Here is a 12498-nt window from a genome sequence, read left to right as displayed (position 1 = left end):
GCCCCCCCGCTCCAGAGTAGTGGCCCCCCGCTCCAGAGTAGAGGCCCCCCGCTCCAGAATAGTGGCCCCCCCGCTCCAGAGTAGAGGCCCCCCGCTCCAGAGTAGTGGCCCCCCGCTCCAGAGTAGAGGCCCCCCGCTCCAGAGTTGTGGCCCCCGCTCCAGAGCAGTGCCCCGAGGGCCCCCCGCTCCAGAGCAGTGCACTAAAATAGGGACTAGGGTGCTATTTAAGACACATCACATGAATTCAAATCAAGTAACTGATGTACTTTATCTCAGTGGTTCTAAAAAAATAAATAAATATTCTTGACATCCCAGACGTGGGGCAGCAACACAAGGTCTGGGAATCATATTCCCTTAGCCAATTCAGGGAGGGTTCGCTTCAGGCAGACAACTCTCCCAACAAATCATCAGCCTGGGTAGGCGGGGCTTTCAAATAATCCCCTCGGAAACACGACAGAAGCAAACCAATGAGGAGGCAGACAGCTAGGCTAATTACCTACTGGAAAATCTTCCGCAAGCTCCATCTAGCGGGCATGTTTACTGCAGTAGAGGAATGGATCGGGCTCTGGATCGATTTCCCCCAACTCGTTCCAACTCCCGCCTTGTCCCCTCTCTGCCAAACTGACGCCGGTCTTAAGCCACGTTCACGTGACCGTCGGGACGTCAGAGTTAAAACGAACGCAAGTTATTTACATAGAGCTTCCTATTGGTTGATTCTGATAATTGCCTTGTGGGAAACATCTTTCTACAACAAGTGGGAAATGTCAGAGTTCCCGACATGATGTGAACGCGGTATTAGTACCGGCGTGAACGCTGGAACAAACAGTTTGTCTCGAGAGACTAGTATTTTGGCCAATCCTGTTCCATCCACTATTACCAATTAGTGACTACTGTGAAGTGACGTCATGTCCTGCCAGCGTGTAAGTGACGTCATATCCTGTCAGCGTGTAAGTGATGTCATATCCGGTCAGTGACGTCATAGTGTGTAAGTGACGTCATATCCTGCCAGCGTGTAAGTGACGTCATATCCTGTCAGTGTGTAAGTGACGCTGCTGACCTTGAATCGGTCCAGATTGGTCTTGCGTTCGTTGGGCTTCCTGTCACCATGGAGACAGACACAGGAAAGCTGGTGGCCTTTTCTATCTGGACCTAAAGGAGGGAGGGGACAGGATATAACTCCTCCTCCCTGTAGTAGTATTTATGTAATACAGTAGTATTATAACTCACCTCCTCCCTGTAGTAGTATTTATGTAGTACAGTAGTATTATAACTCACCTCCTCCCTGTAGTAGTATTTATGTAGTACAGTAGTATTATAACTCACCTCCTCCCTGTAGTAGTATTTATGTAATACAGTAGTATTATAACTCACCTCCTCCAAGTAGTAGTATTTATGTAGTACAGTAGTATTATAACTCACCTCCTCCAAGTAGTAGTATTTATGTAGTACAGTAGTATTATAACTCACCTCTTCCCTGTAGTAGTATTTATGTAGTACAGTAGTATTATAACTCACCTCCTCCCTGTAGTAGTATTTATGTAGTACAGTAGTATTATAACTCACCTCCTCCCTGTAGTAGTATTTATGTAGTACAGTAGTATTATAACTCACCTCCTCCCTGTAGTAGTATTTATGTAGTACAGTAGTATTATAACTCACCTCCTCCCTGTAGTAGTATTTATGTAGTACAGTAGTATTATAACTCACCTCCTCCCTGTAGTAGTATTTATGTAGTACAGTAGTATTATAACTCACCTCCTCCCTGTAGTAGTATTTATGTAGTACAGTAGTATTATAACTCACCTCCTCCCTGTAGTAGTATTTATGTAGTACAGTAGTATTATAACTCACCTCCTCCCTGTAGTAGTATTTATGTAGTACAGTAGTATTATAACTCACCTCCTCCCTGTAGTAGTATTTATGTAGTACAGTAGTATTATAACTCACCTCCTCCCTGTAGTAGTATTTATGTAGTACAGTAGTATTATAACTCACCTCCTCCCTGTAGTAGTATTTATGTAGTACAGTAGTATTATAACTCACCTCCTCCCTGTAGTAGTATTTATGTAGTACAGTAGTATTATAACTCACCTCCTCCCTGTAGTAGTATTTATGTAGTACAGTAGTATTATAACTCACCTCCTCCCTGTAGTAGTATTTATGTAGTACAGTAGTATTATAACTCACCTCCTCCCTGTAGTAGTATTATGTAGTACAGTAGTATTATAACTCACCTCCTCCCTGTAGTAGTATTTATGTAGTACAGTAGTATTATAACTCACCTCCTCCCTGTAGTAGTATTTATGTAGTACAGTAGTATTATAACTCACCTCCTCCCTGTAGTAGTATTTATGTAGTACAGTAGTATTATAACTCACCTCCTCCCTGTAGTAGTATTTATGTAATACAGTAGTATTATAACTCACCTCCTCCCTGTAGTAGTATTTATGTAGTACAGTAGTATTATAACTCACCTCTTCCCTGTAGTAGTATTTATGTAGTACAGTAGTATTATAACTCACCTCCTCCCTGTAGTAGTATTTATGTAGTACAGTAGTATTATAACTCACCTCCTCCCTGTAGTAGTATTTATGTAGTACAGTAGTATTATAACTCACCTCCTCCCTGTAGTAGTATTTATGTAGTAAGGAGGGAGGGGACAGGATATAACACCTCCTCCCTGTACTATAAAGTATTGCTCCATGTTGTTGTAGTATTTATGTAGTACAGTAATACAACTCACCTCCTCCCTGTACTATGAAGTATTGCTCATTGTTGTAGTAGTATTGTAGTATTTATGTAGTACAGTAATACAACTCACCTCCTCCCTGTACTATAAAGTATTGCTCCATGTTGTAGTAGTATTGTAGTATTTATGTAGTACAGTAATACAACTCACCTCCTCCCTGTACTATGAAGTACTGCTCCATGTTGTAGTAGTATTGTAGTATTTATGTAGTACAGTAATATAACTCACCTCCTCCCTGTACTATAAAGTATTGCTCCGTGTTGTAGTAGTATTGTAGTATTTATGTAGTACAGTAATATAGCTCACCTCCTCCCTGTACTATAAAGTACTGCTCCATGTTGTAGTAGTATTGTAGTATTTATGTAGTACAGTAATATAACTCACCTCCTCCCTGTACTAAAGTATTGCTCCGTGTTGTAGTAGTATTGTAGTATTTATGTAGTACAGTAATATAGCTCACCTCCTCCCTGTACTATAAAGTACTGCTCCATGTTGTAGTAGTATTGTAGTATTTATGTAGTACAGTAATATAGCTCACCTCCTCCCTGTACTATGAAGTATTGCTCCGTGTTGTAGTAGTATTGTAGTATTTATGTAATACAGTAATATAGCTCACCTCCTCCCTGTACTATAAAGTACTGCTCCATGTTGTAGTAGTATTGTAGTATTTATGTAGTACAGTAATATAGCTCACCTCCTCCCTGTACTATGAAGTATTGCTCCGTGTTGTAGTAGTATTGTAGTATTTATGTAGTACAGTAATATAGCTCACCTCCTCCCTGTACTATAAAGTATTGCTCCATGTTGTAGTAGTATTGTAGTATTTATGTAGTACAGTAATATAGCTCACCTCCTCCCTGTACTATGAAGTATTGCTCCATGTTGTAGTAGTATTGTAGTATTTATGTAGTACAGTAATATAGCTCACCTCCTCCCTGTACTATAAAGTATTGCTCCATGTTGTTGTAGTATTTATGTAGTACAGTAATATAGCTCACCTCCTCCCTGTACTATAAAGTATTGCTCTATGTTGTAGTAGTATTGTAGTATTTATGTAGTACAGTAATATAGCTCACCTCCTCCCTGTACTATGAAGTATTGCTCCATGTTGTAGTAGTATTGTAGTATTTATGTAGTACAGTAATATAGCTCACCTCCTCCCTGTACTATAAAGTATTGCTCCATGTTGTAGTAGTATTGTAGTATTTATGTAGTAGTAATATAGCTCACCTCCTCCCTGTACTATGAAGTACTGCTCCATGTTGTAGTAGTATTGTAGTATTTATGTAGTAGTAATATAGCTCACCTCCTCCCTGTACTATGAAGTATTGCTCCATGTTGTAGTAGTATTGTAGTATTTATGTAGTAGTAATATAGCTCACCTCCTCCCTGTACTATGAAGTATTGCTCCATGTTGTAGTAGTATTGTAGTATTTATGTAGTAGTAATATAGCTCACCTCCTCCCTGTACTATGAAGTACTGCTCCATGTTGTAGTAGTATTGTAGTATTTATGTAGTAGTAATATAGCTCACCTCCTCCCTGTACTATGAAGTACTGCTCCATGTTGTAGTAGTATTGTAGTATTTATGTAGTAGTAATATAGCTCACCTCCTCCCTGTACTATGAAGTACTGCTCCATGTTGTAGTAGTATTGTAGTATTTATGTAGTAGTAATATAGCTCACCTCCTCCCTGTACTATGAAGTACTGCTCCATGTTGTCGCAGTCTATCTTGGTCCTACAGAAGATGATGGCCTGGTCCATGTTGTGTTCCCTGATGGCTCTGATGGTGTACTCCCCCTTCAAGATCTTGATGGCCTCAGACCACATCTCTACACACACACACACACACACACACACACACACACACACACAGAGACAGACACACAGAGACAGACACACAGAGACAGACACACACAGACACACAGGATAACAGGTCAGACCAAAACCTTATGGTAGAAAACAACAGGACATTACAATGTAATATCTGGGTTCCCCAACCGGCAGCCCAGGGGGACCTTCCATTTGCCCCCCCCCCCTTCTCCACAAGTTGAGCAAATTGTCATTGTTGGACATGAGACTAAAAACACCAGGAAATGAGCTCTGAGTGATCTTAATGTAGATGTTGAAATATTCCCAGGCGTCAGAGAGAGACATGTGACTGTACAGGAATGTTATCAAGGTTTCTGTCAAATATTATATCTCTGTTGTTTGGGCTTCTTGCGGTCAATTTGCAGTCTACTAATTATTACATTGTTGTCCCCAGACCCATCCACTCGGCAATAAATCGGCCGGCGGCTGATTCGAGGTGATCCCTGCCCTATACAGTGCACTACTTTGACCAGGGCCCCTATTACAGTGCACTAATTTGACCAGGGCCCCTATTACAGTGCACTAATTTGACCAGGGCCCCTATTACAGTGCACTAATTTGACCAGGGCCCCTATTACAGTGCACTACTTTGACCAGGGCCCCTATTACAGTGCACTACTTTGACCAGGGCCCCTATACAGTGCACTACTTTGACCAGGGCCCCTATTACAGTGCACTACTTTGACCAGGGCCCCTATTACAGTGCACTACTTTGACCAGGGTACTTTGGGAACAAGGTGCCTTCATGCAGGGAGGGGGGTCAGTCTGACCTGAGCTGTTGGCTCCTGGTCTGGTGTTGTCTTTAGCATGGACCTCATCAGTCTGAAACACACACAGGAGAGGAGAGAGGAGGAGAGAGAGGGGGGAGAGGAGGAGAGAGAGGGGGGAGAGGAGGAGGGAGAGGGGGGAGAGGAGGAGGGAGAGGGGGGAGAGGAGGAGGGAGAGGGGGGAGGAGAGAGAGGGGGGAGAAAGGAGAGGAGGAGGGAGGAGGAGAGAGGAGAGGAGGAGAGAGAGGGGAGGAGAGAGGAGAGAGGAGGTGAGAGAGAGGGGGGAGGAGGGGGGAGAGGAGAGAGGGGGGAGAGGGGGGAGAGGAGGAGAGAGAGGGGGGAGAGGAGAGAGAGGAGGAGGGAGAGGGGGGAGAGGAGGAGAGAGAGGGGGGAGAGGAGAGAGAAGAGGGAGAGGAGGAGGGAGAGAAGGGGGAGAAAGGAGAGAAGGGGGAGGAGAGGAATCAGAGTAGAACAATAAGACAGAGATAACCCTTAAGGATCCATGCTGTCAGTAGATACTGAACATCCTCTACCTCAGGGTTTCCCAAACTCAGGTCTGGGCCCCCCTGGGTACACAATCAGGTTTCTGAACTACAGCTGATTAAAATAACACACTCATCATCAAGCTTTGATTATTTAAAGTCAGTGGTGTAATTCTAAAAACCAGAAGGTGGACCCTGGGTCCGAGTTAAGGAAAACCCTGCTCAACCCAACTCTATGGTGACCCCTGATCAAACCAGAAGTGGTTCTGTCCTCTCTGACCCCAGACTGACCAGGATGTGGTTCTATCCTCTCTGACCACAGACTGACCAGGATGTGCTTCTATCCTCTCTGACCCCCAGACTGACCAGGATGACCTATTCTCTCTGACCCCAGACTGACCAGGATGTGGTTCTATCCTCTCTGACCCCAGACTGACCAGGATGTGGTTCTATCCTCTCTGACCCCAGACTGACCAGGATGTGGTTCTATCCTCTCTGACCCCAGACTGACCAGGATGTGGTTCTATCCTCTCTGACCCCAGACTGACCAGGATGTGGTTCTATCCTCTCTGACCCCAGACTGACCAGGATGCCCTATTCTCTCTGACCCCCAGACTGACCAGGATGTGGTTCTATCCTCTCTGACCCCAGACTGACCAGGATGTGGTTCTATTCTCTCTGACCCCAGACTGACCAGGATGTGGTTCTATCCTCTCTGACCCCAGACTGACCAGGATGTGGTTCTATCCTCTCTGACCCCAGACTGACCAGGATGTGGTTCTTGCGGTCGAGGCGTTCCCAGCTGCGGTCGTGTTTAGGGTTAACGGGTACGACCACGTGATGGACGGTCTCAGGGACAGAATCCTCTCCCTTCAGGTCCACCCAGGTGGGGAAGTGCATGATCTTCTCTGACAGCTTCTTCACGTCGAAGGAGTGGAGCGTCGCTGAGCAGACTATCACCTGGTAGAGAGAGAGAGAGAGAGAGAGATACAGACTATCACCTGGTAGAGAGAGAGAGAGAGAGAGAGATACAGACTATCACCTGGTAGAGAGAGAGAGATATACAGACTATCACCTGGTAGAGAGAGAGAGATATACAGATTATCACCTGGTAGAGAGAGAGATACAGACTATCACCTGGTAGAGAGAGAGATACAGACTATCACCTGGTAGAGAGAGAGAGATACAGACTATCACCTGGTAGAGAGAGAGAGATATACAGACTATCACCTGGTAGAGAGAGAGATACAGACTATCACCTGGTAGAGAGAGAGAGAGAGATACAGACTATCACCTGGTAGAGAGAGAGAGAGAGATACAGACTATCATCTGGTAGAGAGAGAGAGAGAGATACAGACTATCACCTGGTAGAGAGAGAGATACAGACTATCATCTGGTAGAGAGAGAGAGAGATACAGACTATCACCTGGTAGAGAGAGAGATACAGACTATCACCTGGTAGAGAGAGAGATACAGACTATCACCTGGTAGAGAGAGAGATACAGACTATCACCTGGTAGAGAGAGAGATACAGACTACCACCTGGTAGAGAGAGAGAGATACAGACTACCACCTGGTAGAGAGAGAGAGATACAGACTATCACCTGGTAGAGAGAGAGATACAGACTATCACCTGGTAGAGAGAGAGAGATACAGACTACCACCTGGTAGAGAGAGAGAGATACAGACTACCACCTGGTAGAGAGAGAGATACAGACTATCACCTGGTAGAGAGAGAGAGATATACAGACTATCACCTGGTAGAGAGAGAGAGAGAGATATACAGACTATCACCTGGTAGAGAGAGAGAGAGAGATATACAGACTATCACCTGGTAGAGAGAGAGAGAGAGATATACAGACTATCACCTGGTAGAGAGAGAGAGAGATATACAGACTATCACCTGGTAGAGAGAGATACAGACTATCACCTGGTAGAGAGAGATACAGACTATCACCTGGTAGAGAGAGAGAGAGATATACAGACTATCACCTGGTAGAGAGAGAGAGAGATATACAGACTATCACCTGGTAGAGAGAGATACAGACTATCACCTGGTAGAGAGAGATACAGACTATCACCTGGTAGAGAGAGATACAGACTATCACCTGGTAGAGAGAGATACAGACTATCACCTGGTAGAGAGAGAGAGATATACAGACTATCACCTGGTAGAGAGAGAGAGAGAGAGAGATATACAGACTATCACCTGGTAGAGAGAGAGAGAGAGAGATATACAGACTATCACCTGGTAGAGAAAGAGAGAGATACAGACTATCACCTGGTAGAGAGAGAGAGATACAGACTATCACCTGGTAGAGAGAGAGATACAGACTATCACCTGGTAGAGAGAGAGAGATACAGACTATCACCTGGTAGAGAGAGAGATACAGACTATCACCTGGTAGAGAGAGAGAGATACAGACTATCACCTGGTAGAGAGAGAGAGATACAGACTATCACCTGGTAGAGAGAGAGATACAGACTATCACCTGGTAGAGAGAGAGATACAGACTATCACCTGGTAGAGAGAGAGATACAGACTATCACCTGGTAGAGAGAGAGATACAGACTATCACCTGGTAGAGAGAGAGATACAGACTATAACCTGGTAGAGAGAGATACAGACTATCACCTGGTAGAGAGAGATACAGACTACCACCTGGTAGAGAGAGAGAGATACAGACTATCACCTGGTAGAGAGAGAGAGAGATAGGTTCAGACAGAAACTAGGGGTAAAGTACCTGAAGTCTCTTGCCGTCCGAGGTGACTTGAGGAATCTGGTTGTAGATTCTCATGATAAAGTCGGTGTAGCCAGCAGTGAGGAGACCATCCTAGAAAGTAGACAATATATTACACTAAACAGGTGGACACACTATGGGCTTAAAAAAGACAAGCATAATAGCTAATCTGACAAATCTTTTCCAGTAATATTGCCAGTGGATGTGTTTGTTGAGAGCATTGTGTAGCCAGTTAGCCGCGCTAATAACAACCTTCTCAATGAAACAGTTAAACGGCAGCGTTGGCTCACCTGACAAAGATATCATCATTATTTATATCAAAAAACCATTATTTCACCAGGTATACTGACGGAAAACACATCTCTTGTATAACAAGGACCCAGGGAAGAGTTGCAGGGTGGAGGAGAACAACGAGCCTATTTGTAACAGACAGACGGGTACATACACACTCATCCAGGACCAGACAGGACCAGACACACTCATCCAGGACCAGACAGGACCAGACACGCTCACCCAGGACCAGACACGCTCACCCAGGACCAGACAGGACCAGACACACTCATCCAGGACCAGACACACTCATCCAGGACCAGACAGGACCAGACACACTCATCCAGGACCAGACACACTCATCCAGGACCAGACAGGACCAGACACGCTCACCCAGGACCAGACACGCTCACCCAGGACCAGACACGCTCACCCAGGACCAGACACGCTCACCCAGGACCAGACACGCTCACCCAGGACCAGACACGCTCATCCAGGACCAGACACACTCATCCAGGACCAGACACACTCATCCAGGACCAGACAGGACCAGACACACTCATCCAGGACCAGACACACTCATCCAGGACCAGACAGGACCAGACACGCCCATCCAGGACCAGACACACTCATCCAGGAACAGACAGGACCAGACACGCCCATCCAGGACCAGACAGGACCAGACACGCCCATCCAGGACCAGACAGGACCAGACACACTCATCCAGGACCAGACAGGACCAGACACACTCATCCAGGACCAGACAGGACCAGACACGCCCATCCAGGACCAGACACACTCATCCAGGACCAGACAGGTCCAGACACACTCATCCAGGACCAGACACACTCATCCAGGACCAGACAGGACCAGACACGCTCATCCAGGACCAGACACGCTCATCCAGCACCAGACACACTCATCCAGGACCAGACAGGACCAGACACACTCATCCAGGACCAGACACACTCATCCAGAACCAGACAGGACCAGACACACTCATCCAGGACCAGACACACTCATCCAGGACCAGACAGGACCAGACACACTCATCCAGGAGCAGACACACTCATCCAGGACCAGACGGGACCAGACACACTCATCCAGGACCAGACACACTCATCCAGAACCAGACACACTCATCCAGAACCAGACACACTCATCCAGGACCAGACAGGACCAGACACACTCATCCAGGACCAGACGGGACCAGACACACTCATCCAGGACCAGACGGGACCAGACACACTCATCCAGGACCAGACGGGACCAGACACACTCATCCAGGAGCAGACAGGACCAGACACACTCATCCAGGAGCAGACAGGACCAGACACACTCATCCAGGACCAGACGGGTACATACACACTCATCCAGGACCAGGAAGCGGACTTGAGACAAGGTGAGTTTCCCCGTAGAGATGAGGTCATCTAGACGACCTGGTGTCCCAACCACGATGTCCACCTGAGAGGGGGAGTGGAGAAAGAGCCAGGTGGAGAAACGTTATATAAAACTACGTCAAGAGGAACGGACAGCGTTTTAACTATTTTGCAGATTTAAAACAATCATAACAGATATGTGTGTTGTAGATTTGTTCGTGCTCATTGACAGCAAATCTAAGAAGAGGTAGATCTGTTCTGTGTGTGTAATTTCTACGCTGCCTGTTAAGTTTTGTTTTTGATTCCTCTACTTTACTTGTTGTTGTACACCAGCTTCAAAAACAACAAAATATGAAAATGAAAATACAATATTTTTTGGTTCTGAAAATTACACTTGGTTTAGATGGTACAATGATTCTCTACCTGCTTTAGTCAAACTGACATTTTAACAACCAGGAAATGATGCAGCATTTCCTGCATAGTGCCTCCTTCATAAATTGTTATCCCCCCCAAGGTCGATGTCAGTGCCCTGCTGGAAATCGAATTAGCATAATCATCTCGAGAGAAAAAAAATCCCCCATAAAAATGTGTAAATTTAAACTAGGAGATTTGCTTTGTTTTTTTTTTTGCATTTGATTTGTCTTAATCCACTGTATCCCGCCAACGTCGTGCTTCCACATCTGGTGTCTAGAGGGGTGTTTGTCAGACCAGGAGACGTTTCAAAAATCGTTCTTCGCACAAAACAGTACTCCAGCGCCTGAACGGTTTGGCCTACAAGCTATTATGGCCCTTCTATGGAAAGATGAGACTCTCACGAACTTAACGGTTCTCTCATGTTGGCTCTACGACTCACACAAGAGTCTTGGGACTCGTCTGAGGTCGGTACAGTCTGTCTGTAGCGTCCTAACAGTTTTGGGCTACATGCTAATGTGACCCCTCTGTGAGTCTAACGTTTCACACAAACATGGACACGTTTTGCTCCATGAAGCCCACAGGCCTCCCAGGACTCGTCTGAAGGTCCCCAGGTACCAGAAGTATATATGGAGACTGATCAGTGGCAAAAATACACATACACACGATCAAAAGTTTGGGTCACTTAGAAATGTCCTTGTTTTTGAAAGAAAAGCACATTTCTTGTCCATTAAAATAAGGTCAAATTGATCAGAAATACAGTGTAGACATTGATAATGTTGTAAATGACTATTGTAGCTGGAAACGGCAGATTTTTAATAGAATATCTACATAGGCGTACAGAGGCCCATTATCAGCAACCATCACTCCTGTGTTCCAAATGGCACATTGTGTTAGCTAATCCAGGTTTATCATTTTAAAATGCTAATTGATCATTAGAATATCATTTTGTGATTATGTTAGCACAGCTGAAAACTGTTGTTCTGATTAAAGAAGCAATAAAACTGGCCTTCTTTAGACTAGTTGAGTATCTGGAGCATCAGCATTTGTGGGTTCGATTACAGACTCAAAATGTCCAGAAACAAATAACTTTCTTCTGAAACTTGTCAGTTTATTCTCGTACAACGCTGTGTACTACTCCCTTCACAGAACAGCGCAAACTGGCTCTAACCAGAATAGAAAGAGTTAGTGGGAGGCCCCGGTGCACAACTGAGCAAGAGGACAAGTACATTAGAGTGTCTAGTTTGAGAAACAGACGCTTCACAAGTCCTCAACTGGCAGCTTCATTAACTTCTTAATGTATAGGGGGCAGTATTTTCACAGCCGGATGAAAAACGTACCCAAATTAAACTGGTTACTACTCGGGCCCAGACACTAGAAAACGCATATTATTAGTAGATTTGGATAGAAAACACTCTGAAGTTTCTAAAACTGTTTGAATGGTGTCTGTGAGTATAACAGAACTCATATGGCAGGCAAAAACCTGAGAAAAATCCAACCAGGAAGTGGAAAGTCTGAGAATTGTAGTTCTTCTTTTGATTCTCTATCGAAACTACAGTGTCTGTGGGGTCACGTTGCACTTCCTAAGGCTTCCATTGGCTGTCAACAGCCTTTAGAAACGCGTTTCATCTGTCTCCTGTTACTGGGCAGGAAATAGGAGCTCAGTCACTGAGTGGACTGCCTGGGGACAAAGGGATTGGATATGCGCGGTCCCGCGAACACGCTGTTCCTTCTTTATCTCCTTGAATGAATACGCTCTTGTCCGGTTGGAATATTATCGCAATTTTACATTAAAAATACCATAAAGATTGATTTTAAAACAGCGT

At 45.0% G+C, this 12498-nt stretch overlaps 1 protein-coding gene across 1 annotated transcript in view; it reads right to left on the bottom strand.

Annotated features, from left to right (window-relative positions):
- ddx1 (DEAD (Asp-Glu-Ala-Asp) box helicase 1) overlaps positions 1-12498 on the bottom strand; it is a gene marked incomplete at its 3' end in the record, with an annotated part of 37542 nt that overhangs the window by 3041 nt on the left and 22003 nt on the right. Inside the window, 6 exon segments of the mRNA XM_029748108.1 lie at positions 1058-1149; positions 4436-4582; positions 5393-5444; positions 6640-6831; positions 8616-8705; positions 10248-10346. Of these exon segments, the coding sequence (XP_029603968.1) occupies positions 1058-1149; positions 4436-4582; positions 5393-5444; positions 6640-6831; positions 8616-8705; positions 10248-10346 (672 nt within the window).

Source organism: Salmo trutta, unplaced genomic scaffold (assembly GCF_901001165.1).
Source record: "Salmo trutta unplaced genomic scaffold, fSalTru1.1, whole genome shotgun sequence".
Taxonomy (NCBI): domain Eukaryota; kingdom Metazoa; phylum Chordata; class Actinopteri; order Salmoniformes; family Salmonidae; genus Salmo; species Salmo trutta.
The sequence above is the reverse complement of the archived record's forward strand: the minus strand, read 5'-3'. Positions and strand labels throughout refer to the sequence as shown.